At 51.9% G+C, this 27,379-nt stretch overlaps 1 protein-coding gene across 17 annotated transcripts; it reads right to left on the bottom strand.

Annotated features, from left to right (window-relative positions):
- Nucleotides 1-842: 842 nt before the first annotated feature.
- On the bottom strand, nucleotides 843-24,500 carry dlg1b (discs large MAGUK scaffold protein 1b). Of its 17 annotated transcripts, none has more exons than XM_088310382.1 (26): nucleotides 24,136-24,500; nucleotides 22,821-22,952; nucleotides 20,323-20,477; nucleotides 19,151-19,222; nucleotides 14,162-14,329; nucleotides 13,698-13,850; nucleotides 9,584-9,637; nucleotides 9,339-9,389; nucleotides 9,148-9,272; nucleotides 8,563-8,732; nucleotides 8,352-8,488; nucleotides 8,159-8,285; nucleotides 7,955-8,072; nucleotides 6,747-6,903; nucleotides 6,241-6,343; nucleotides 5,806-5,920; nucleotides 5,548-5,724; nucleotides 5,399-5,465; nucleotides 3,997-4,378; nucleotides 3,513-3,554; nucleotides 2,762-2,815; nucleotides 2,587-2,688; nucleotides 2,320-2,492; nucleotides 1,975-2,084; nucleotides 1,432-1,523; nucleotides 843-1,337 (listed from the first exon to the last, which is right to left on the bottom strand). In XM_088310382.1, the coding sequence occupies exons 1-26, from the start codon at nucleotides 24,152-24,154 to the stop codon at nucleotides 1,231-1,233; spliced, it is 3,162 nt and encodes a 1,053-aa protein (XP_088166508.1). In that variant the 5' UTR covers nucleotides 24,155-24,500; the 3' UTR covers nucleotides 843-1,230. The 17 variants fall into 17 exon arrangements, with proteins under 17 accessions (XP_088166508.1, XP_088166507.1, XP_088166506.1 ...); XM_088310381.1 differs by having other exon boundaries at nucleotides 2,762-2,812; nucleotides 6,747-6,906; XM_088310380.1 differs by having other exon boundaries at nucleotides 6,747-6,906.
- Between the last annotated feature and the right edge of the window lie 2,879 nt (nucleotides 24,501-27,379).

Here is a 27,379-nt window from a genome sequence, read left to right on the forward strand (position 1 = left end):
TCAGTGCGATGGTCGCCCGTGGACGGACTAAACTTCTGTCCTTGCTTACGGCGTTCTTAAAAAAAAAAAAAATCTCAGCGCTCATCTCTGCATCCATATTTGCACAACCATGCACTTTTGTGTAAAACTGTCAAACGTGTGCATGTTCAGGCGGCTAAAAGCGTGACCACAAATGGAATGAATTGCCACCAAGAAGTGAGATCGTCCCCATTTGACCTGAGGTATGTGCATGAGAAAAGAGCAGCACACATTTTATGGCCAGAGTGCCTGCTTGTCATTTTTACAATTTCTTTGATTTGTGTAACAACTTTTTTTGTTTCTTGTTTTACTTTTGTCCTTTTTTTGCGCTTGGCCGTGTTAAGTGCAAACAAAGGCACGAGATGCATCACTGATGCAAAGTTTTGCGTTCTTAGCGTGTGTCTGACTCGCTGGCCCCTCCCCCTCTTCCACGTCCAATCAGGAGCAGCGCATCCTGTCTCTGGCGCTACCAACGCTCGCCTGATGGTGGCGCCGGTGCAGCTGAAGGATGGCGACGGATCGGCTCGGCCCACCAAACCGTCGACCGCAGAGAACGACGGCCGCTGCTGATTGGCCAGGATGAGGTGCCGGGGGCGGGGCCTGAATGTGTCGGACTGCGCGAAACAGTCTTTTTTGGGAACTTTTCTAACATTTTGATCTGAATGCCGTCGTCGGGCTTTCAGTTCAAAGTGGCGATGACGTCTGCTCGTTTCAGATGTTGCATTTATTTCTCACTTCCTGTTGTTGAGCTACTTAAGGGTGAAAGTTCCAATTAGCAAAGTTCCTAAATAAATGTGTAGCTGGTCTCCATAGAAACAAGGCACTTCCTGTTTACGCTTTTATTTGGTTAAAAAAGAAAAATAAGACAGGAAGTGATCATATTGAAATCCATGGTGATAATATGCCGATCAATATAGACTTTGTAGTTTTTGTTTATACGAAAATAGGTTGCTGAGGAGATTCAAATTGTCTTTAAATCCCCCCCCAAAAAAGGCGAGCACGTGCACGCAAGCGTGCGGCCATTAAAGTGCCGGCTCGCTCGTTAGTGAATGTGGTTAAACTGACCGCTCCCCCTCACCTGGCCTCGTTAAAGGGTTAATGTGAGGAGAGGGAGGGGTGGGGCTGAGGAATGGCCACGCCCCTTCAAGCTCCAAGGTGGCGATTGGGGGAGGGGGGAAGTGAGGGCAACGTTCCCAAAAGCAATCATGATGTTCATAGCTTCTCCTTGGACTGCACCCAGATCAACGAGCCCGAATGATCCTCGATGATCTGCTTGCTCTGCTCGTAGATCTCCTCCAGGGTGTCGCCCTGCACAATAGCTGTGCGCACACACACACACACGCACACACACACACGTCATCACACGTGTGCTGAGAAAGCAATTTTAGACTGCTTCAAAAATTTTCTGCCAACCTGTAAAGTGTTCTGTGAACTCGTGTTCCAACTTGGCGGCTCGCTCAAACGTTTTCCTGCTTTGTTCCTCCGTCAGACGTTTGTTCATCTCCCTGACACGCGCACACAAACACAAGTTGGAAGTCTGCGCATGCCATTTTGTTTGCACGTGTACGTGAGCGTTTGCACGTCAGGAAGCGTGTCGGCTTGCCTCAAACGAAATTGAAAAACACTTTGAACAAATTTGAAAAATGTTCCGCAAACCTGAAAATCACACGGTTAGAAAGCCAAAATTAGATAAGTTTGTGAAATGTACACAGAGAAGAAACGTGGGAATTGTAGTGGACTTTATGCAATACTTTGTGGCTGTTTTTTTTTTTTTGCAAACATTCCATAAAGATAGAACTAAAATTCAAACGAACAAGAATGGAGCATTTTGGAGAAAAAAAAACAATGACCACTCTAAAAAAAAAAGAATGAAAACTAAGCAAAAGTCAAAATGAAATGAAAATAATAATGAAAAATCGTCAACATGGATTTATAAAAGCGGTGTGAGTGCCTTACATGATGTTCTGGACGGACTTGGGTTTGATGAAGACGGCGATGGGATGAAGCAGCGCCGCCTGCAGGCGCTTGATGGCGTTGCCCGACACGTCCAGGATACAGTGCTTACCCTGCTCCAACGCACGCACGACAAGGTCACAAGATCTCAGAGGACTGTCATGAATCATCCACGACATTTAATAACTTTGTAACTCCCAGCGAGAGTGGCGATATTATGATTACCACCGGCTCTCTGACACCACTTGCAGTTGTTTTTGTCAGATTTTTTTACGATTCCATCCGCTGTCTACGTGAGGAAAAAGCTAAGCTAACGTCCGCTTCAACCGTGAGGACGATCCACCCCACCTTGTCGGCGACCTCTCGCACCGACTGGACGCTGGTTCCGTACAGGTGGTTGTTGTACTGTCCCGCCTCGATGAACTTGTGCTCCTGGATGTCATTCTCCATCTGCTCGCGAGACGCCACAAAGTGGTAATCTCGAGCGTCTACCTCGTAGTCCCGTTTGGGTCGCGTGGTGTCTGCAAAGACGCGAGCGCAGCGGCGTCGTAACGGGCTGGCCGACAAGGCAAAAAGAAACCCCCCCCAAAAAAAGGGACATGGGCGCGCACTCACGCGGGACGCACGACCCAAATTTGTCCGGGAACTCCGAGATGAGGTCGTCATTGATGCGGTCCTTCATGGGCCCCAAGATGATGACCGGTCGCGTGTAGCCCACTGCACCAGACAAGATGGCGGCCGTCAAGCAAACGCGTCAGAACTTGTGCGACGGCCTCGCGTGACATCTTACCTTCCTGTTGCGTGACGGCTTCATACGACAGGACAAACTCCTCCTGGCCACCTGCTGACAAACGCTCCAGTTGATTCCAAAGCAAACAGAAAGGCTGCCAATAGCATTTGTTTTTTTCGATGAATTGAGTCATCGGATGAAAATGGATTTCCCACAAAATGTCCGCATGAGAGGCAGGTATTTATTTGGGTCCACTTGGAGCCGCCATTGGTGGTTAGCATCTGTGACTTTGAATGCGTGTGGCTTGAAAAGTGCTCGCTGCTCGACAGGCCATCGAGGCCCAGACAGACAGACAAAAGGTGACCGGTCGCCAGTCATGCCAGAGGACAGGCTGACGTAAGCACGAGCGTCGTTGCGGCCGTCGTTCATGCGGAACTGAGTCCAAAACAAAATGTTCTCAAACATTTTTTTGGACATCACTAACATCAACATTTTGGGCCCAATCAGTTCATTTTGGGCCATTTGCAACAGCACCAAAATCAAACGAGCTCCGGTTTATCGATGACTAAAATGATCAGGAGGGAAATCCAGAGTTTACAATTTCAAGGCCGGAAGAGCAAAATGTTTTTTGTGATTGTATGATTCAACTTTTTCAAAAGAAAATTGAGATTTATATTTCAATTTAGGTTTGAAAAGACTGAAAAGAAAACTTTTGAAAGAAGAATTTTGAAATGCCTTTTCCAGGACCGAAACAAAGAAAGTGAACATCGATGACCTGCAAGCAAGCGTGAAGTTGCAAGCATCCACTTACGGTAGCTGCTTTCACTGTCGCTGGCGTTGGACGTGGCGTGTTCTGAAAGGAAAAAGGAGGTCAGCTGTCACTCAAGAAACCGACTGCCGATCGACGCGGCCACGAGCGCAACGACGAGGTCGCACGTCAGAAAAGGCTTCCTGGGGGGGGAAAAAAAAAGGCTGAGATAAACAGGAGGCGGGGCCTGGGGGCGGGGCCCACACCGGCGTCATCTTGAGGACCGGGATGAAGATTCCTTCAGGTGTGGATGAAACGTGGGAAGGGGCGTGTCCGGCCAGCTGGCGTCTGCCGCCCACCTCCAGGAGGCGGCGAGTTACGTGCTGAATGGGGAATGAGGTCAAGCGCCACCCGTTTCATACGCAACGTTTCACACAAATGGAAAAGCGTCTCGCCGTTGGCCGACGAGCCCCGTTCACTGTGTGTGTGCGTGTGTGCGCGCGTGTCGTTTGGGGTGGGGGGCGGGCACACGCGTGGGGTGACTCACTGTGTCCTTTGGCGAGGTGGTCGATGGTGTCCTGAAGGCGACAAGAGAAGAAGAAGCACAAACGGGAAGTTACGGCATCGCAGCGACAGAGCGAGAGAGCAGACGCGGCGCGAGAGAGGACGACGCCATTCGGGCCGGTCGAGTCCAATTGACAGAAAAGTGGGTGGCCTGGTCGCCGTGACAACCGCGTCGTCACCGGCTGATCTCTCTTCCTGTCGCTGACCGATGAGCATGCGGCGCCCCCCGGTGGCGACTGCGGCCCGCGGGCCTCGTACTCACGCTCGATGTCGCTGCTGTCCTGCTCGCCGCCGCCGCTGTCGCGACTCTTCCCGAACAGGAAGGACCTGGTCAACACGCCCTTTCTACGCTTGTCGCCCGACGGCTACAGCAAGTACACATGAGAGGGACAGCAAGTCGCCGCAACGTCAAACACGAACGCTCGCTTCGTGGCCACGTGTTGACAGCACCACTGAGGAACATTCACTACACGCACGCACGCACGCACGCAAGACTGCGCCTCATCACGCGCACACACAAAATCACTCTCTCCCACTCACATGCATGCTGGACGCAGAAAAACTTTCATGCACACGCAAACACACTACCGTCTTACATTCTCTATCCCTCTCACACGCACGCCGTACGTCGAGGAGGCGGCGCAAGACGTGCGACCGTAGCAGAGGAGACAAAAGCGTTGTCATGGCAACAGCGGTGAAGATTTGCTGATTCAATGTTTGGAGGAGGCGCGGCTCCATGTGAGTGATGAAAGCGATGAAGATGAGACAGACCTCCACGTCACGTGTTACGTCTTGTCATGCGCTTGTCAGTCGGGCCGTTAAGCGAGCAGCAGCCGCCGCCGCCGGATGCTCAAAGATCAGCAACATGCGGTTAAGATCAGCTGCAGCTTCATTTTGTTGCACACGCGCTCGTTAGCACGCTAGTAGCTAGCATGGCCAAATAAAGCCTCAAAATATTGCGGGACTTGTAGAGCACCAAACGTAAACTTTGACCAAAATCATTTTGTGCAAACAGGAACGGGTTGTCTTTAGACTCCCTTTGTAGCTAATATGCTACATGCTAACTAAGAAGAAGAACTAATGTGACACGTGTCAATGGGAAGGGCTAACGTGCTACATGCTAACACAACAGGTGCTGCAGAGTCAGCTAATTGATTACAGGGCAAGCTAACCGCTAAATGACGAGTTTAAGATGTTTGCATGCCAAGATGTGAAACGGTCGTGCTAACATGCTAGGTGCTAACCAATCGCAGGCAGGGCAAAGGTGTGAAATGCTATGATGTGAAGTGCAAATAATTAGTGGGCTACATGCTAAGAGAAAGCGCTACATGTGCGACACGCTAGCTTGCCGAAGGTGGTTACGAAGCGGGCGTGGCCCGACTCACCCCTCGCTCTCGAGACTTCGGATTGAACTTGACTGTCTTCAACCTCGCTCGCTCTTTCTTCTCCACCCTGTCAATCCAAAAAGTCAACACTGTGCGTGCGTGCGTCGCATGTGCGTCGCATGTGCGTGCGTGCGTGCGCGGCCTCCAACCTCCTCTTGCTGGGTATGACGCCGACCTCTTGCACGTCTCCGGCGGCCGTCATGTGGCGCGCTTGCCACCACTCGTCATCGGAGGCGTTGACCACATGCAGGATGTCCCCGAACTTGAAGTTGAGACCCTGACTGGGAAGACCCGAGTCCCGACTCCTGTCGTAGTCAAACAGCGCCCTGCGCGGGACGGCCGGCGTTTGGCCACACGTCAGCGGGCGGAAGAGGAGGATGGCGAAGGCGAGGCGTCGCTCGTCTGACCTGACGTAGAGCGACCTCTTCTGGCTGGTCCGCAGCGATCCCGATCCGGAGCTGATGCTGCTGTTCATCATCTGCTCTCGCAGGTCGTGGATCTTGGCCTCGAAGCGACCGTATTCTGCGCGGGAACGGACACACGTCACGCCAAAGGCGCTTCTTGCCGTCAATTCCTTTCGGTCGTCCTCACGTCGCTTTACAAAATACGACGGCGGCCGGCACGAGCCATCAATCAAGACATACATGCGTATATTTGGATACATTTATATCGGAAAGATAATGAAAATAAAAATACATTTGTAAAAATGTTAAAAAACGCAACCGTCGACCGTGGCTTTTTGACGGAAGCACAGACATCAATTTTGGAAAAGTCGCAACGAGCAAGCGAGACGTGAGCGTTGTGCTCTTTCCCTTCGCTTCGCCGTCCTCGTTTGGACTCACCCTCGGGCCGGTAGTGCGCCACGATGGTGACCGTCTGCCCGGCGTTCTTGAGCGCGGCGGCCGCCTGCTCGTGCGTGGCGCTGCGGAGGTCCACGCCGTTCACCTGTGCGCACACGCACAATCAATTAGGAAGCGGGCCACGTCCGGCGACCGTTCAGTTCACACGCTAAAGCTACGGACAGACCAAACGCTCGTTGAGCCGTTTGCGCGACGTTCACATTTTGCCGAGCCAACGATTCGACGTCTAAATTTGGGTTTTTGTGGACTTGCTGTGCGTTTTTGTTGAAGTCTCAAGAGGAAAAAACAAAACCCCCAAAATTAAAGATGTAAAGATGTCCTTTATTAGTCCCACAATGGGGAAATTTGAAAAAATTAAATTAAATTAAATTAAAGGGTCTTTCCTTTTCATTTCTTCCCCTCGACGGGGACAGAACACGCGAATGGTGGCAAGAGAAAATATTTTCCAGAGCGGGTCGCCAACTTGCGGCAAGCGAGACGTGACGTACGGAAACGAGGCGGTCGCCCTTCCTCAGCTCCCCGCAGAGGTCGGCGGGTCCTCCGGCCAGGATGAAGGAGATGAAGATGCCTTCGCCGTCCTCGCCGCCCACGATGTTGAAGCCCAGTCCCGTGGTGCCGCGGTGCAGGACCACCTTGCGGGGTTCCCTGCTGGAACAGCAACAGCAACATGAGACCGGCAAGACTCGCGTCGCGTCCATCGTCGCCACGTATTCAATTTGGATTCATCTTCTCATTCGTTTCATCTCAAGTGTGTCAAACTGGCAACCCGAGGGCCATTTGCGGGCCGCTGGATGAGCCAACGTTTGGCGCTTTTTGTTATGCGCGACTCGAGATCACGCTCGCCACAAATTTTGGAAGCGACAACAAGAGCTCCCGTCAAGCCGACGACGTTGCAGACTGACAGGAGACGGAATTCTTTTGTGGCTTTTCTTTCTTGAGCGCAGCGCCACCCAACAAGCATTGAGAAAGTTGCGTCCTTCAAGAAATCCGACATGACTCAAGCGCAAATGCCGACGAGTATGCAAAGTAGCAGCGAGACGAGCGAGCCCATTGGCTCAGCAATCTTGTTCACGTTGGCAACAAACCCGAACGGTTGCAAAAAAAAAAATAAAAAATGGAAAAGATAAGTTTAGAAGCTCTTTTTGTGAACTTCTCGATGGCAAATTTGCAGCAGAAATTGAGCCGGAGATGCCTGCGTTAGATCAAATATTTTCAGGACTCAATCGGCGAACCTCGCAGCCAATACGACGACCGCGAATTGCAAAACACAGCGAGCGTCCGACTCGCTTTGCCCAATCGATTGTGTGACGGCCGCGCTCGACGCCGCCCGAGTCCCGCGCAGGAAACCTGAAGCGAAATCTTCCCACGAGGGCAACGAGTTCCGGAACATTTGCCACGCCAATGGCGCCCGCTCGCAGTTTGGCGTTTCGATGTGTTGGGGCCTCAAAATGCTCATTTTGACTGGCAAAATTTCAAGTTTTGCTTTATGCCGTTCAAGCCAAATTGGCCATTTTGGAGCAATTTGGCGTTCGCCAAGTTGCAAACATTTTCTCGCTTACATCGGGGCTAATTTGAAAACAAGACGGGCAGAGTGTGACGTCTTCCAAGGACCACGGGAGGCGTCCGTCGGGAAACGCCGCTGAGCGACAACAAAACGGACGCCGACGCTTGCGGAAGCGAAAAGGTGCGGCGATACCGTGAGACGTCGTCTTCTCCCGGCGCGGTCTTGGGCGTCGGCGAGTAGCGTCCGGGTGTGGCCGGCGCAGGCAGGAAGTTGGGGGCGCTGATATGATTGTCCAGGTGATGCGAGAACGCTGAGAACACGCACACACGCACACGGTCAAGTCGACAAACGACGACGACCTCGTGCAGACGCGTGAAGACGAGAAAAGCGGTTTACGGCCGTCGGTGTCGCCGATGAAGACGTTGTTGGGCTTGGCCACGTGGAGGTAGACCACGTCGGGCGTGTTCTTTAAGGCCGTGACGGCGTGCTCGTGGCTCACCTCCTCGAGACAGCAGCTGTTGACCTGCACGCCACACGCGTCACTCACTCGAAAGGTCACGAGAGGTCACGCGAGACCCCCGCCGCTCACCGCCAGAAGCTTGTCCCCGATCTGCAGCCGCGCGTCCCTGTGGGCGGCGCCGCCCTCGATGATCTTGGTGACGTAGATGCTGTTGTCGCCCGGGATGTGCTGGTTGCCCACGCCCCCCGCGATGCTGAAGCCCAGACCTAAAAGCCACACCGAGGCCATCCGGTCCAATCGCGCGCTTCATTCGGAGCCGAGACGAGACGAGCCCGCCTACCTTTGGGCCCCTTGACCAGTTTGATGTCCATGACTTTGTCGCCCGTGGCCTTGCGGCGCCGCACGTAGAGTCGCACCAGAGAGCCCGCCTCCTTCAGCGCCTCCACGGCGCGACTGTGCGTCACGTCGCGCACGTCCACGTGGTTGACGCGCAGGATCACGTCGTTCACCCTGAAAACAAAAACGGAAAACGCGGACGCGGCGCCGTCAGCGAGCTTCCCTTCCTTCCTCCTTTTGACGCGTTCAGCGAGAGCGGCCAGGATCGGAGCGCAAAGACGCCACTTTGGATGGCGACGCGTTTCGAAGCCCACTCGGAAGCCGCCAGAGTCTGACTTACTGGCTTTTTATTTCTTCGTCACGTCAGAACAAAGGCAACAAAACTACGTTTGGATGGCCATCATGAAAAAAAAAAAAGATTTTTTTTTCTCATTCGTGACAAAAACAAGTTGCCGGACGTACGGAGCGCCAGAGCAACACTGAATGAAAACCAAACAAAACACGTGAAAGCTGAGGAGTTGTCCGAGAAGACGATCAGGTAACGTGTTGCATAATGCACACGCCGGGGAGGGGCGAGGTTAACACACACCTGAGGCGTCCGTCCTGCGCAGCGGCACCTCCCGCGATGACTTTGGTGATGAAGATGCTGGGGTCTTCGCCGATGTGGGGGTTGTCGATGCCGCCCGCAATGCTGAAGCCCAGGCCCGAATTACCCTGGACGGACGGACGGACGTCATCGCCGGTCAGCACCAAAAGAGGCTTCCAGAAGGCCGCACTCACCCTCTCCAGTGTGATCTCCTCGTACTCGTAGTCGGCCTCGGTGCCGTTGACCTGCACGCACGTACCCACCAAGTTGGTCCACAAGAAACACAAACATGTCGGCGCGCGACAGCGGCCTCATTTCAAGTCCTCACACATCAAGCAACTTCTTGCCGCCACTCTCCATTTTCTTTCACACACACATTCATCACTCCATCGCGGACCGCCCGAAGAGGGACGACTTGCGGTGGAGGCGTGCCACTCACGTAAGGGGGCGTGTCCAAGTTGTCGGCGTTGACCAGCACGGGAGGAGGGTTGGCCTGAACGACAAGAGGACAAACGCGTCAATTAACATCCTCAAGGTTGGAAAACGACTTTGAATTGCTGCGCGATCATCGTTTGGGGTTTGCCGCCGTGAGCTCGCCTCGACGTTCGTTACGCAAGAGCACGCGAGCGAGAGGCCACGTTGCGCCACGCCGCGTGCTGTGAAGCCGCCGGGCCACGGGGGCTAAAACGAGCACGCGACAAATCGATCGCACACACACACGTGTTGACTCTCACAGTAAATCTCGTCTGAGTCGCTCTCAAAACGATTGTTGCGATTGGCGTTGGTCAATGACCGGTAAAACAACTCCACGCTCGTCCACTAGATGGCACTGGCACATATTCAATTCATCCAACAGAATTCGAGAGCGTTCAACAAAGTAAAACTTCACACGACCATTTTCCAATTTCGACATGACCAAAAAAAATAAGAAAGGTGGGCTCTATCATACGATATGACTGGAATATTCGCAATATGGCTCGAAGGGAAATTCCCCAAAATAGTCACATTGTGTTGCCGTTCAGGTGTGCGTCACTTCGTGATGTTGCGTCGTCTTGGTAGGAATTCACTTTTGGACACGTGAAAAAACGGGTAACCGGACACAGACTCGAGCGTCTCCCGTGGCCATGCCAGTCCCCAGACCTCAAACCCGTGGAAAAGCTCAAGAGGGGAGGAGTCAGCTGGCAGGAGGAACGGTGGAAGATCACTCATGCTTGATTTGGCGAAACATTCCACCAGAAGAGGATGTGTGCTTTGGTTCTACAAAGAACAATTGGAATCCTAGATCAAATCCACACCCCCCCCTTTTTTTTTTTGGCCAAGATGCCGCCGCGCATGGACGCAGCGGCTAACGGCTCTCCCTTCCAGTACTCTTAATTACTTTTTATTTATGTATGTTGTGTTTTATTTCTTCTCTAATCTCGTCGCACACAGACTACAATGACAATAAAGGGCCTTCTGATTCTGATTCGGACATGAGGATTTAGACATGGCATGGACCACCTGGATTTTGCTGCATTGTAACATGTCAACCTAAACTTAACGTCGACCAAACTTGGACTACATCCGGCCTTAATTTGGGTTTGATTTTGACAAAACCAAGTGCAAACCAGGAAAAAAACCAGACTGGACCAGAATTAAACCGGGATTTGACTATGCCCGCCGGAAACCAGGATTAAACTAGGATTAACTAAAGATCAATTTCACCAAGACTGAACCAGAATTAGAAGTCCACATGGTCTTTACGGCACCAGGCCGGAATTGGGACTGAAATCCGAACTGAACCATAATGAAACCAGCTTTTGCCGAGGACTAAACCAGCATTACAATCAGGTCAAAAAACGGATTCAATCCAGATGACAAATGGCAAACTGGAGCGTTTTGCAAAGCTGGATGGACAACTTCCCTCTCCAGATCAAAACAACGTGTGGAATGTTCCCGGCCATCAAGCGATGAGGTCGGTCGCGCGAGCGGTCCGGCTACCTTGACGTAGGCCAGCGGAACCCAGGGCGTGCGTGAGCGACGGCCCGCCACCTTGGCGCCGGTCTTGGTGGGACTCTTCTTGACGCTGTCGCGCAGGTTGAGGAAGCGGCTGCGAGCGCGGCACGACGCCGGCACGGCGCACGCCGTGAAGGTGGCCAGCGAGGCGCGCATCTGCGGCCGGGCCCCTCGCCGTCCCACGCGGCCGCCGTCCGGCGCTCCCGCGTCCGCCTGGCCGGCGCCGTTGACGGCCTTGGAGGTGAAGAGCTGGCGCGAGGACATGAGGGAGATGCCCGGCGCTTGGAAGAAATGTCAAAGCGTTCCCAACGCAAACGCAACGGCGCCAGTGTGCCAGCCGTGCGTGACGCCTGATGGCCTTCGGCAAGGGAGGCACATGTCAACGGCGGGCGGTCGAGGGGGGGGGGAGGGCTCCGCCCATCGCATGAATAATCAATGCTTCCCTTGAGCGGCCGCGTGCGTGTCTGTCACCGCTTTGGCCAGGAAACGTGACCGGTGCGGTCGCATGCGGGAATGGGCTTCATGCGGACTCATTCAAGTCAGCGTCGCGGCTCAAATGTCACCGTTCGCCATAGAAAGTTTCGAGCAACCCGGATTCAAACGGAACTCGTGCAGCCCTATAACATGGATTCAGTGAAGATCGGGTTTCCATCTGAATGAAAAAAAAGGCGGCACCAGGACCAAGCCACGTCAAAATGTCGCTCAAACCGGGACCACACTCGTCTCAAAGATGAGGAAGTTCAACCGCAACAAACGGAGTCACTCGCAAACCCCAAAAACAGGCACGATTTCCTCTGCCGTCGCTAAACGTTGCGGCAGATTGCTTTCACGGCAAGAGGACGACCGAAAGCGTTCCATTGGCGTGCATCCTCACGGTATCAGTCCGTCACGCCGCTCGTGACCTGGAGTGAAAACAATAAAGCCAAATCCGTGTGGAGGCCGTCAAACGTTTGGGAGTCGTGAGCGATGACGGGAACATTCCGTTTGGAACGCGCCACGCCTCGTAAAGAAGACGTTTTCTCTGGCACGTGTTGGTGTGTTGCTCAACGCCGCACATTTCCACATGAAATCCGGACTGACATTTGTTGACTCAAGTTTGTTTCAAGGTTGGACGCCATTCACAAACTCACCAAGCAATCGGCGAACAACGAGAACAAGCTCAGGCTCAAATAGTCGTTTGTCGCACAAAATTGGTCCAAAGCAAATTTCCGATCGTAGATATCACAACTATCAATTGATTAGACCTGGATTCAACCCTCAACTACACAGGGATTAAATCAAGTCTAAATCGGGATTAGGATTGACCTAAACTGGTATTAAAAATGGATCCAACCAAGATTGGTCAAAACCAGATCCAAACCTGGATTAAGACACATCACAAGCGCTCGAAACGAGGACTGAATTTGGCTGAAACCCGGTAAATGTCGATTCAACCAGGACTGAAACTGGATTACCACTTAACTAAATTGGGATTGAACCTGGATTTGACCAGGAAAACCTGGACTAAAACAGACCCAAATTGGACGCACAATAAGTTTTTTTTTTTTTTGTGCAGACGTCGGCGCTGTCGTGCAGTGCGTAGCGCTTAGAATGACGCGCCGCCAAGGACGAGGCGGGAGGAGCGTCTGCACACGCGCACAAAAAGATGGATGACATCAACTTTCCAAAACTGGTGACGCTTCAATGAGATGGTTGAGTTCAAACTGGGCCAGGCAAAACCAGTAAGAAGACAAACCCAAACGGAGGACTGAACTTGAAATGTGACGGGACAAGACACACCAAAACGCTGAGTTGCAGCTGGATTGAAACAAACCAAGCAGCATTTAACCCGACCAACAGGTGGCGCTAGAGGCGCTTGCACTGCCTCAGCGTGGACACGATGCAACGAGCCTTCGTTTTGAGCACGTGAAACGAAAGGTGGAGCGGAGGAAGGGGAAGGGGGGGTCATCACTGCTTCACCAACACTTCCCACCTCCCACCTCCTCCAACCAAACATGAATGAGACAGCAGCTGAGGAGACACATGCCGAAGTGCACGGGAGGCAGAGCGTCACTTTGCAAGAAGGCGAGAGCGAGAGCGGCAATGAACAAGAGAGAGCGACAGAGAGAAAATGAAAGTCAGTGAGAGTGAAGGAGAGGGTGAGAGAGGTCGCAAGAGACGGCCAGAGGGACAAAGGAGGGAGAGTGAGAGAGAGAGAGAAAGAGAGGGCGAGAGACAATGACAGCGAGAAAAAGAAAGCCAGCGAACGAGAGCAGGAAAACAAAAAGAAAATAAATAAATGTAAACATTGTTGCCGTGCACAAGCAGTTGTCAAACTTCAGCGCCAATCAGATCATCCGAACCGGGAGTTATTTATTAAGCAATATGTAAGATTGGAAGCCCCCAACCCGTTTTGGACGCATTTATCAGGACAAGCAAACTCTGTAGGGCAGTTGGCGTCCTCGGGCGGCGAGATACTTTCATGAGCGCGGTCAGCGTCATGCACACGTACACAACCGTGTTTGGTTGCCATGGCAATGCTGAACTGGGAGTGGGGGGGCGGGGAGTGCGGGTTTTACCTGGACGGGGGAGTAAGGGTTGGAGGAGCAGGACGGGAGGGGGCCGTCGTCACCGCAAGGGTAGAGGGGGGAGGGTGCAGGGGAGGAGGGGAGCTCCGGCCGATCGAGTCCTAACGACGGCGACCCGTCAAACACGCACTCCAGCGACGCCACCTGCGGGACACACACGGTACAACAGGCGGAGTCCGACACAGGGCAGGACACGGGGGAGGGGGGGGCGCGTACGCTCCGCCTTTATCCAGCTATAAACGCGACGACTCTACGGCTGACGTCGCTTCAGTGTGCCACCATTTTGGAATGGTGACATCACAGTGACAGAAAATGTGCTGAGAGACGTTTGCGAGGCCGGAATGGTCCCGAGGTGGCGGCAACTCAAGCACAAAGAGTTGACAAAGTCGTTGTTCCCATCGCAACGTTGGCTCTCTCTTACAAAGGCCAAAGATCATGTGACCACGCGGGCTCACCTTCATGGGGGAGATGTGCGCGTGGGTGACGTATCCGTGCACGTTCTCGATCTGGGACAGGTTCTTCTCGGCCACCTGGACCAGCTCCGGAGCGCCCGCCTCCTCCGTGAGCTGCGGCGGGCTGGCCTCATCCGGAGGTGACGAGACCTCATCGTGGTGCTGGTACTTCTGAAACAGCAAGCGGGAAACGCTCAACATTTTTGCCGGCCGGCGCGCCAGGCCAGGATGCCACAAAAGCAATCGAATGAATTAGCGTGCGCAAAGTTGAAAATGAGTCGCACGAGCACAACGCGGCGAGCTGAGGATGAGTGCGACATTCCGAACACAAACGCTTCGCAGAACTGAGCAATGCCGTCATTTCCCGCTTTATATATTTATCTGAATTCTTGTCGTATTGCACCGGAGAGGGGAGCTCTCTAATCGCGTTGCACACTTGAGTACGATGACAATAAAGGGATTTCTGATTCTGATTACTCGCCGAACGCTTTTTGGCCCGTTAGCGGACAACCAACTCGACGCCTCCTCGACCCCCCCTCGACTCAAACACGTCAAGCGAGCACAAGTTGAATCAGTCACCGCCATTTTGGAAATGAAGTCATTAGAAAACACGACAAATTTGAGAAGCACTTGAGCATGGATGAGCACTTGACTCTATTTTGCCGGCCTGTCGTGCGTCCGCAACCAATTATTGCAAAAAACAAGCGCCCTCCGTCCCAAATACAAACATCGGCGTGCGGTCGCGTGGCCTTCAAAGTCATCCTACCAAAATCACTCGGCAGGCCGGGAGGTGACTTTGAAAGGCACACGCATTCAAAGTCACAGATACCACAGTGTAGAACGCGAGGATGGCGACCCCAGAGGGACAAAAATAAAGCTTCCGCCTCACGTGGCTTTCGAAGCGGTCGGAGCGTAGACGAAGATTTGCTCCTGCAGCACGGCGGACGACGGCGAATTTAGGCTGCAGCCTTCCTAGACGGACGCCAGCGTGTTCTCCACGAGCTGGCGGGCTCCATTCTCCTCCCACGTGGCCAAAACATGGATGCTCGGTTGATCAAAGGCTCAAAATCACACACGTCAATCTCAGGACAACCCGCGACGTCGTTTGAGGTGGCCCGCCGAGGCAAAAGCATGAAAGTCAGCTCGGAAGGCATACCTGGAGAAGCGCCACGGATGACGGAAAGCCCAAAAATATTTTCAAGAAAATGGAGCTCACTCTGATGCGGCAGCAATTTTCATTTTTGCTTTTATATTATTATTGTCATAAATCATATCAGAAACGTTTGAACGAGATACTGAAATGGGAAGTTAACTCACAATTGCAAGCGAGAGGAGGAGGCGCGGCGCTGACTACAGATGCTAAAAATAGCCGCATCAGCAGACGGAGCAGGAAGCGATGAAGACGATTCAGGGATGAGATGAAGAGCAACAACCCCGACAAACGCTTCAAGACGCGCAAACGCAAACACGCCAGCCGCAAATAAATTCTGTCCCGTTCCAAGAAGTGCTCATGAACGCAGCAGACGCTCAGTTGTTCCATTCTAATATTGGACAGTGAACTCACCACAGGACAAATTCTTAATTTGGTGAGCCATCCGTCCATTTTCAAAAATTGGATGCAAAACCTTCAGGAGTTTATTGAGTGTTTCAAAAACATCAAACTCGGTTATCATTAAAAAAAAAAAAATGTTCATTTCTGCAATGAAAGGAGACAGATTTTTGGTTTGGCTTAATCCCTCCAAAAAAGACATTTGCAAAAAAAAAAAAAAAAGTTTTGCCAATTTTCTGATGGATGTTCGATCGAACCGAAAATTAATGATGAAAAAAGAAATTGTACATTTTCCAGCCTCGTTTCCCGAATAACGAAGAAGTTGTTTGTTTGTTTTTGTTTTCTGGACATTTTTCGGGGGTTGCTGCTGACATATTGAAGGAATCCAGTTTTTGAGTCCTTTGGAGCAGCCAACCTCTCTCTGATTAGCATGGCCGCCTTCTACCGAGCAGCGTGACCCGAAAAAATGGCCAAAAGAAAAAAAAAAAAAAAAAAGGACTTCTTTCACAAACGACTGCAAACGCCGAAACTTTGAAAATGCGGTGGAAAAATGCCTCCAAATGAGAGACCAACACGATTTCTATCTTCCTGGTTTGGTCCGCTACTCGGAGAAGCTCTCTTTTGATTGGCTGGAAAGTTTCAGTTCAAGATGCGACCGAAACGCCGACGACACGTCGCTTCAAATGGCAATGTGACAAACGGCGTCAGAAACGTCACACGCTCGATGAGGGAATTGTGGCCTGGACGAGCAAATCGGCGGTTGGACAGTTTGAAATGAAACTTGGGCTTCAATTTTCAAAATTGTCCAAGCGGACGCAGCATTTTGGCAAAAAGAGTTGGCGAGCCATCCACTTTTATGGAGCCCTTTCAAGTCAAAGCGTCGGTGGAAAGTTTGAAAGCACAACGCGAATGAAGCTCAACGGGACTTTGGCGCACCGGCGCACCCACCTTGCATCCAAACATGAGCGAGATGGCGCTGTTGGTGCACGCCACCTTGCAGTGGCACAACACGGGCGAGAAACACTCCAGCTTCTTGGCGGCGGGCGCCATCTTGTCGTTGGCCGCCGAGCGCCTCCTGCGGGAGCGTCGGCGCCATCTTCCGCGTCGCCCGACCGCCCCCGCACCTGCGCGGCCGCCACCACCTCCTCCTCCTCCTACGCCGCCACGGCCGCTGCCGCTGCTGCTTCCTGCCCTCACCATCCGCCCTCATTCCTCACGTCGCTCCATGGCGGCCAGGGGGAACGCCACTCCGGAGCGTCTCCTTCATTCAAAGAGATAAGCCCCCACCTCTCCTCCACCAGCCACCCGCGCTCGACTCCTCCACCTCTTCCTCTTCTGGTCGGAACAAGTCCTCCTCGCCTCATTGGCGTTTGCCTCTTCACTGTGTGCGTGCGACGGTCCTCGTTGGGGGGGAGCCCAGCGTGGTCACATGACTCACGAGAAGCTCGGCGGACTATATTCCGAGGGAAGGTCTCATCATGTCGGGCTCAGGAGGAAGCTCAAGTGGCGGCATGAGACATCGCCGCAAAAAATAAAGAAAAGAAAAATGTCACTTTGCGACGGCCGTGCGCTTCTGCGGCATCGATCTGATCTGACACGTTATCACAGGAGGCGGCCGCTCCAGCTCCTCCTCCTGCCCTCTTTGCCATAGCAACAGCAGCAGAGGATTATGGGGAACGTAGTGCGCGCAGTGACGCTGATCGCAGCCGACAGGGTGCCATGTGATGACCGCTTTCTAAATTTAGCCTTACGCTGCGTGCGTGCGTGCGTGCGCCTCACATGACCCGGCAGTGAGCGCGCCTGTGCCTGTGCAGCCGTCCAAGTTTGTCGTGTTGTTGGGAGAGTAAACGTCCACAAAAGGAGGAAACGCTTCAAGGGCTAAAGCGCCCCCTGCTGCACATGTGTCTTAGTGCAGAGCAGACACGCACACATGCATAAAGTGTGATGGGGGGCGGGGTCACTGTGCCCACCTCCAATCACACCATTCCTTGACGACTTTAGTCTTGACACGCCTTTTACATGCCAATCCACCTTTTGTTACTGTCGCTTTAGCGTGGGAGTGTCCTGGACCAGTTTGGCACGCAGCACAAAATGTTGTGCGTGTAATCTGTTCTTTGACTCGACCTCATCACGTCACCTGACAAAAAAAAGAAAAATAGCCTGATCCCAAGAACACCCATTAGATCGCGTCTCATCTCAAGTTTGCTGTTCAGCAGCTTTGTGCCATCCTTGAATGTTCATTTTCAAGCACTGAAGGGGAGCTCACTTGTGGTCACATTGTTGTTGGAAGGCTGCAGCGTTTGTTTTTTTTACATCAATTGAGAACTTTAGTCAGTCATTTTTTAGTTTTTCGTCCAGATTTAATTGGAGTCTTTTTATCATCCATTGGGTTGGCGTGTGCGGCCCGATGCGGCCCCTCCGGAGCTTCGGCACCGTCATTGAAGTTGCCCATCCCGACACGAGAGGGAGCCGGCGCACCACCGGTGGTCCAACAAGTCGGGAAGTCGGCAACGTGCCAATGGCGGCTATGGAAATAAAGTTGGATTGTTTTGTGTGATGACTCAAAATCGGCTTGGAGACGGGATGTTTTTCTGCGACACGTCTGACGGCCCCGAATCGGCCGACTTTGGTGTCGTCTGACGTCGGCATAAGGTCACAGTTCCACGACGAGACCGAAGCGCAACGTCAACTATTCTCCTTCCTCTTGTGTCCTCAGACGTCACGGCCTCCCGCAAAACTTGGAGCGCAAACGCATCACGGCCGGGGACCAGCGGTCACCCACTTGCACACAAACGCCGCCATCGCTGCGTTCCGTGGCCTCGGACCACATGATTGTCAGGCTCACGGTTACCATGGCGACAAGAAGCACCACCGCTACCCCAGTTATGAGAGAAAATTCCGCACGTGCGCTCACACTCAGGACAACACGCAGCCACGCACGCACAAAATGCAAACGGACGCAGATGGAGACACGCACGCATGCGCGCGCATGCACGTACATGCACACGTACGTGCGCACAGCTCAAACAGACGCATGCGCACACGCGCCCCACAATGCACACACACAAACAAACATGCACACGTTCATCATCAGCCGCGCGTGCACGCACGCACGCACGCACGCGGTTCACAGACGCGAAAGCGAGATGCAGGGGCACCACCTTGACTTCCCGTGCGTTTGATGCGTGATGACATCATCAACAGGAAGTGTCTGTTGACGAAGGTGCGTGACAAGACAAAATGCCGCAGGTGATGGCCTCAATATGTCGCCGGCGGCATCGGGAGACCCACGCAAGCCGGCGTGCGCGCCGCTGCCGCATTTTCAAGTCGTCGGTGCTCGTGCACAAGCCAGCAAACATGGGCCCCGCCCCCTCCCATGTTTCCACAGAGATGATTGGATGCGGCATGCGGAAGCACGCCTAACAATCCCCCCCGCTACTTACTTGAGCCTCATTCTTCGGTGAGCGCGACGCCTGCCCCAACACATGCAGGATTTCGTTTAGGAGGGCCGAGTCCTGCCATTGGCAGCGAGGGGACACAGACAGTGAGGTCATCGTCATCGTCATCAATAATCACTCAAATTCAGCAAAATCCGTCTCCGTCGCCATCCAAGCACTCAAATTCATTCTCTCATTTCCGGCTGCTGAATCTTGACAGGGGACATTTTCCGACCAACCTCGGTCCACTAAAAGAAAAATCTGACATTGTTTCTGTTGTTGTTTGTTGGTTTGTTTTTTTACTTATCTTATTTCCAGAATGACGTTTTACACCATGAAAGTAATGCCGGACATACGGTGTCAAGCAAAACGCAGCACAGCGTGACGTTCACCAGACACAGCATCCAAGTCCTCTCACATGCTGCTGGCTTCATTTGTCGGATTTGGAATGTTGTCGCCGTTTTCCCGCCAACCAACTTCACTTTTTCTACCTTGAACGACTGCTCCCGCTGCATCCATGTAATGGACAGAGCTGGTCACGTGACCCTTTTTTTGCCAGTCAGGCAACCCCCGCCTTCCGACCTTATTCATCAAAATTGTCTCGCTCGCCCCCAGAACCGACTGCTCAGTTTTGGTAACGGACACGCGTCCTCACAAGGACCTTTTTCGCCTCACTAGACGGCTAACCGATTACGCTTTGCGTTTTCTTTGTGCATATGTGCTCGCGAATACGCCGGCAGAAACTAATCATTGTGGGTAAAGTCACCGGAAAGGGAGCCCAACCCAAAGAAGGCACGCGCAACCTTTTTGGGAGCCGCAATCGACACAGTTTATACGCACGCATTCCCATTTGCACCGCAGCAGCGCGCAGCTATCCATCAAGCCACGCCTCCAACTCAAAACAAAACATCTCCCCAAAAGTGTTTGACATGATGCTGCCGCTAATGTCGCTGCAAGATGGCGGCAAGGCCAAACACCAAAGCGCTCCTCGTGGCTAACGACAACACAAGCGTGACGACGACACGTCTCCGCGCCTTAGCCACATCGGCTAAAAGGTTTCATGAGCCGGCGCCTACAACGGAAATCATAGGAAGCGCTATTTTTCTCAACACGGCCATGTCGTCTCATCAGCAGTGCGACGCGAGGGAAGCCGCTAATCGAAGCGAAGAGTGTCTTACCTCGATGCTGGTGCTAAGGCTGGGCAGAGTGTCGGAGGTGACGGTGGCGCTTTGAAGGCTGGAGAAGTCCCACAGAGCCACGCCCTCCGCCGGCTTGGAAGACTCCGCCCACCTCTGGCTGTCCAATAAGGTCACTTCATAAAACTCTTGGATATCTGCGGCCCACAAGAAGAACAAGACGTGACGGTCGCGCGGTCATTTCCGCGACATTGTCGTACTGGAATGCGCCACCTGCTGGCCGTCATGCGGAGGTGCCTTGAGATACACATTTCAATCTGTTCCGAGACCATGCTTGTAACTCAAATCATCCTTGACCACTGAAATCAATGGAAATGTCTTCCTGTTTTTTTTTGCATTTTCTAATGTTGGACTTTGAAATTATGGAGCAAAAATGTCATTCAGAAGAATTCAAAGCATTTGTGCATCTTGATTGAATGCTGCAATCCAATTCATGGCGCTGTTCCTTCTGGTGTGCCCATCCTGGCCACCAGGAGGCAGTACTGGTTAATGTTTTACAATACTTCTTCCACTCCTCAGTGAGTTGCTGCCATATTATTCATTTTGGCAGCACGTTTCTTCAGTGCACGTAAAGAGGAATTAACTTGTTTTTAAAAAGTGCGAGGTGGCACAATCGCAGCGTCAAAGGCGCCGCTCGGCTTGACCTTTCCCAAAAAGTTCTCGTTTTTGCTGACGCTCGCCCATGTTCCGCGTTCGGACAACAAAAGTAGGCGAGCGGAGATGTTGCAAAAAGCGGCTTTCGCAAAACCGCATCTCGTCCTTGTTGACACTCGCGCGCTCAAACGTACGCCTCCTCTCGCCTGTGTGAGCGTGTTTGACAATCACGGCAGAGGAGGTGTCGCGGGGACAAAAAACAACCAGTTTATTTAGAGAATCTTTCAAGTCACTATGAAAAAAGATAAAAATAGATCAAATATTCACAACACCGGCGCTCAGGTAAAAATACATGGAGCACACACACGTGCACGCACACGTGCACGCTTGATGTAAGCCAGCAGGCGACGGCTTCAAACATTTACAAATTGAGCACTAAAAGTCCTCAGGACACGTACACGCACGGCGTATGAAAGCGTGTGTGTGTGTGTGGGGGGGGGGGTGTTGTGAAGACGAGCAGATGATTCGAGCGAGAGTTGCTGAGATGTTTGCCATCCGCTGGCGTCGATGCAGGCCAGAGGAAGGAGGACAAGAACACCAAAGTGGAGCATCTCGGCTGGATTAAAGGGGGGCGGGGGGGCGGGGGTGTAATCGTCATGTCGACGGCGGGATTACAAGCCGCTGGGCCTGCCGCTGCCGCTGGCCAATTCTGAGCCGCAAATCAACAACAAAGACGGCGCCTCGAATGAGCGCACGCAGCGAGCGTTTTCAAACATCAAAATTGGAGGAGGAGACGTCAAGAAGTCCGCTTATAAAGTGCAGCAGTTCCAATTGAGGCTGTGAGAATTGTTTTGAAAGTCGTCCTGCGGCTTTTGCGTGAACAACACGAGTTGGACGGTTTCTAAGGACTGCAAAACATATGCTAACTTGCGTTAGCTCGTCCCGTATGTTAGCATCAAGCTAGCAGACTTAATTATAGCCACGCTGTGTTGCAAACCATTTTCACTTTTGAGGGGAGTGCACTTTTTTGTGACATTTACAGCAAATATAAAGTTGGAAGCAAGACTTTGAAGAAGCGTGAGCAAAGTGAAGTGAACGAACTCGGCGAGTTCATTTCACTTGACTTAGCTGTCTGCTAAGACCGTTGCGCCTAACCGCCGCAGCCCGGTCGCCAAAGTGAAAACAATTCACGGCCACTAAAAAAAAGGGTTCGTCATCATTTCGTTTCACTTGACACAACTAGATGCCGACCCCTCGGTCACTTCTCACAAGCTTGTGGAAAACGTACGAGATCCACAGAGACAATTTGCTTGATTGGAGAAACCGAGCAAAGAACGCTCCAAGATGTGACGCCGGAACAACAACAACAATAAATGAACCGAAAGCAATACGGAATCGTCCAAAATGTGCGGACTGCGTCTTGCCGAGTTTGGCGCCTGATCTCAAGCGCTCGCGACGACGGAAGGAAAACATCCGAAGGCCGTTCGCGAGGACCGGCCCTGGCAACAATGAGGAGGAGGAGGAGGATGAAGACGCACTCGTTTTCTGTTTGCCGCTCGCCGCACAGATGCAAGCCAGCGTTGTCAGTAAATTGATGTCAATCACGCTCCCTTCGAAAACATACTTTGAGTACGTCAATCTTCTGCATGGACCTCAGCGAGTCCATTTCCGCTCACCCAAGACCGGGCACCGCTTGCTTGCCGATTCCAAACGGAACGAGAGGAACCGCTTCCACTGGCCAGGAAGCGGATCGTCTGCGTCACGCCCACAACGGCGCAAACTACGCTTGTCCCCCCCCCCCGAATGTCCAAAAACAAAGAACTTGAATCAAAATGGCTTTCCTAAGCATGAAGGTTGCGCTCAGGACGCGAGACGCGAGCACGTACCGATGAGGGCTTGGAAGAGGTTGCTCCGGAAGATGTCGATGACCCTCTGGATGGACACGCGCAGCTGCCGCTCATCGGCGTGCTGCAGTTTGGCTCGGTACTCCTCCAGCAGGGACAGCGCACGCTGGGCGTCTGGCGCAAGGAGGCAAAGAGGACCATGATGGGACCACTTGACACGCGCGCCGCAACATTGCAATCGGGGTGTTCGTCACTGTCCAGATTCAAATGGTTAGCACCATGGCAACGCAGCTGGCACACGAGCGCCCTCTAGTGTTACATGAAAGAATCACTGCTCACGTGCCGTTTCCTCGTGTTTTAACCATTCTCATTTGCATGAAAGTCTGAAGAATTCTTTGTTTGGTTAAAAAATAAATCATTGAAACACAATAAACCAAAGTATAAAGATTCACACACACAAAGTGAGGTCCCTAGAATGTGCCCAGCACTTTTTTTTTGCCCTTTTCACTTTCGCTCACGCAGGCGTCGTCAATCGTGTTCCCGCTGCAACGGAGCAGATTCAAATGATCGGGTAACCAGCAATGTCAGCGGAAGGATCCGAATCACTTGAATCCAATGAGAGATCCCGGAAAACCTGCGGCCCTCGAGGAACACGGCGCACGAGTCCCGCTCTTGCGTGGCCGGACTTCACATGAGCCCGCAGCACGCTCTCGTTTCATTTCTTTCTCGCGCTTCAGGGTGCTCATTCGAGTACCCCAGCAATTCGTTTCAAATTCATTTCGACCTGAAATGGATCACATGAAAGCGTAGAACTTCAGCGTGGAAATCATGAACTTTTCTTTGAACGCACACGAATAACTTTTAAGATACGTCGCCAAAATTCAAGTCACTCCTTAGAATGTTTTTTTTTTTTTTTTTGCAGTCGCGTCGAGTCATAGCAAAGTGTTCAAGTGTAATGACTTTGCCAACATTTTGGTGGCGTGCCAACGCGCGCGTGGACGTTTTTGGCGAGCTTTGGCGTGCTGTTTATAGTTTGCGTCAAGTTTTCGCCACTTCGGCCAAACGTCAGCTGCTCCGTCGCAACTCGATTAGCTTGTCGAGCTAAGCTGCTAGCAGTCGCTCTGGCGGGCCTCCGCGGCCCGGTTCGGCCCGACGCCAAAAAAGCCGGCTGGGCCCGCGCGCGCGGCGCTGCGCCCGACTGACTGGCAAACTAACTTGGGCTCCGCTTGGACGCCATTTGGACTTTCGCCCTGCCGGCGAGAAGCAAGTTAGCATGATGCTAGCTTGCTAGTGAGAAAGCCGCTTAGGCTACCGACGGCGAAGCATTCGGAACCGCACACCACCTTTCGTGTCTCACCTTTCTTTCGGACCGGCATGCCCCCCCCCCTTCCTCTGCTTGGGCTCGGTTCGAAGACGCTCGGCTGCCGCCCAGAATGTCAGCAGGCGACCAAGTGCACAACTCCAAACTCCAACTCGACTCGACTGGGAGGGAGGGACGCGTCCCACCAGCACGAGTCCAGATAGGAAGCACTGGCAGTCCCGGACCGGATCGGACGGTACCGCTGTGGTGGCTTGTCGTGTCGTGCGGTCCGAACCACGCGAATGCACACACGGGTTGAGCCGAACCGAGCCGCTCCCCGCAAGAAGCAGAAAATTGCAAAGAGCCGAACTTGTTTGTGCTCAAATCCAGCCGCGCGCGTACACGTACACGAGACGCGGGAGGGGGGGGGGGGTGCACGCGCTTTGAGTGCGTTCGTGTCAAAGTTAGAGAGAGGAAATCCCTCCTCCTCCTCCCCCTCCTCCTCCCCCTCCTCCTCCTCCTCCTCCTCCTCCTCTTGCTCCTTCTTTGGCCTTCAATTAGGAACTTTGTTCAAAATGGCGTCACTCCCTCTTTGAGACCTCGAGGTGAGTTGTGGCTTCATCAGTCATCATTTTGGTTCCGAGGGCGTTCCACATCATAAAAAAGTGGCTCTGTCAAGTTCTTTGAGACAACTCATGGTGACTTGTTTTGGAAAAAAGATCAAGAAAAAGCAAATCACGAGCCACAGATCATCTTTTAATGATCATTGAGCTGAACTCGCTTGAGGAATGTCAAAAAAAATACTCACTTATCTAAAAAAAAAAAAAAACAATGAGCAAACGCTTAGTTCCTTAATTAACTTGAATTTAAAAGTAGAAATAAGGGGAAAAAAAGAGTTACTTGCTCCCAACAGTAGAATTACTCAATTATTTGACTTCAATCTTTTTGTTTTGAATATTTATCTTTTTGTTTAGTTTAGAAGCGCCAAATCTTGCAGAGTGCAACATTAAGAAGGATCACTAAGTGACTTGTCACCAGTAGGACAAGAACAAATTTGATGGGAAAAAAGTGAGTACTGTTTCAATAAATGTGATGATAATGATGCAAGACACATGTAGAAAGGATGTTGTCTTGTGCCCGAGTGTTTTTTTTTTTCCTTCAACACCCTAAAAACATGTTAGCATGTCATTTAGCATTGCTAACACGTATTAGCATGTTTACAGCATGCTCTGTAAATTTAGTCATAGCTTTTTTTTTTTTTTGTCAACATGTTAACTTTCATCTCCAATTTACTTGAGTGCATTGCTAACTTGTTTTGGCAATTTCCCAATATTGCTAAGTTGCGTGTTCAAATTTCGGGCCAGTTCTTTTACGCGAGCATTGCTAACGTCTATGAGTGCTTTAGCTCGCATTTTTGCACAAACTTTTTGTCAGCACTTTCACGAGCATTGCTAACTTCTGCTAGCATGTTCACTTTCATTCCTAAATTCTGTGAGCACATTTACTAGCATTGCTTTTTTTGCGCGTTTGTGTTCTGACAATTGGCGACCGGTCCATAATTTGTGTGTACGTGGCGTGACCTACTAATCGTGATCGCTCGCATACTTGTACTTGTTTTTCATCTCACTGTGACGGTCTGTTTTTGTGCGTGCATGCGTGCCAAGTAGCGCAGCTTAGCGGAGTCCGATTAATTATGAGCATGTTGCACTACTGTGACATGATCACTAATCACTTCAGTGGCTCTCATGCTGAGAGGCGGACAAATGAGAAATGCCACCTACGCGCGCGCACACGCACGCACATGCGTGTGCAGGCCCGCAGCGGGAAAGGCACTTTCTGGCAATTTCCCGCCGCTATTGCAGTTTGCGCATGGCGTTCATTTGCTCCGTTTTGAAACGAGCAAATCAAGCGAGTTGGACATATTCGATGGCTTTGTTGGCGACACCGGGACGGAGCGGTACCGACATCGGCGGGTGAACACGTGCCCCTCGCGACTGCTTCGGAAACGCGCGTGCACGTCCGACAGACGCACAATGACGCGGTTGAACGATTGCGCTCCGGATGACAATCTGTCCACTGTGTTGAGCGCAAATGTGCACGTGTGTGCTGTTCGTGCACGCGTTTGTTTGTGTGTTTAAGATTGAGATCAAAACTTTTGCAACATAATGTTCATGTAAGTTGATTAACGTGAATTATTTGGGTGACTAATTCCAAAGGCAAAATCAAAAGAAATGTCACTATTTTGTATTTGCTATTCGCAAATGAATGTTAACATTTCACAGACAACACTTGCCATATTTTCCCGAGCATTAAAAGCCGCTATTCGTGTATTTAACATATTTATGCGGCGCAGGTGTGGTAAAACATGCGCCATCTTCAAAACATACGCTAGCATGCATGCGCGCTAGAACGTACATTAGCATACATGCTAGCATCAGTTTTTAAAATGGCAACGGGAGCAAAACTGAGTTCGGTCGCACTCTTTTGAACAGGACAGGTTCCCTCTCGTCCGTGTTAGTCCGTCCGGTTGCCGTGCGGCTCCTCGGAAACGGTGACAGCTCGACCGGTGCAAGCGGACACGTTAGTGGCTAATGTGGCTAACGGTTAGCCCAAGCATCCACGATCCATTGACAAATTGTGGCGCAACTCACCCGGTCCGGTCTCAGTCAAGTTGCGTTGGCCAGCTGTCATCCGTCGTCGGCAACTTGACCTCGAACGCCGTTCATTTGATGCACTACACGACCGACTTGGAGGCGGGGCTTTCGCCTCCTCAGTCACGTCCGCCTTGCCTCTATATGCAGAAAGCAGCGGGTCGGAAGAAAATGATCCGAATCGGTCACAACAACATTTGCACATTTTGGAATTTGGCGCACACTCGAGGCGCGCCGCGTCATTCGGCGCCCTCGCCTCAACTTTGGGGAAAATGGAAGACTTTTAAGTGCGCCTTATGCTCATGAAAATACGCCGCTCGACGTGGGTATCCTTGAAAGTCGGCAACGGCAAACATGAACAGAGAAAGCATTCACAATACATCTACAAAGACGCAAATTGTGAAGACGCCCGATTCACTCGCTCCTTGGCGAGCTCGAGGTAACATCAAGCAAGAACTCATTGGATCACGACTGAAACTTTGCTTTTGATTGCATTGCATCACTTTAACTCAAACATAGCAGCCATATCCAATGTGGCTGATGCGTCTCCATATCGCTTCAATCAGGTCCATTTTGTTGCAGAAGTTCGAAGGAAAATTCAAGATGGTGAAATAGACAAAAAGAATGATTCGGCCTCGAAAGATGGCAGC

This window comes from Idiotropiscis lumnitzeri, chromosome 12, assembly GCF_059441095.1.
Source record: "Idiotropiscis lumnitzeri isolate Australia: NSW breed Sydney's pygmy pipehorse chromosome 12, RoL_Ilum_1.0, whole genome shotgun sequence".
Taxonomy (NCBI): Eukaryota; Metazoa; Chordata; class Actinopteri; order Syngnathiformes; family Syngnathidae; genus Idiotropiscis; species Idiotropiscis lumnitzeri.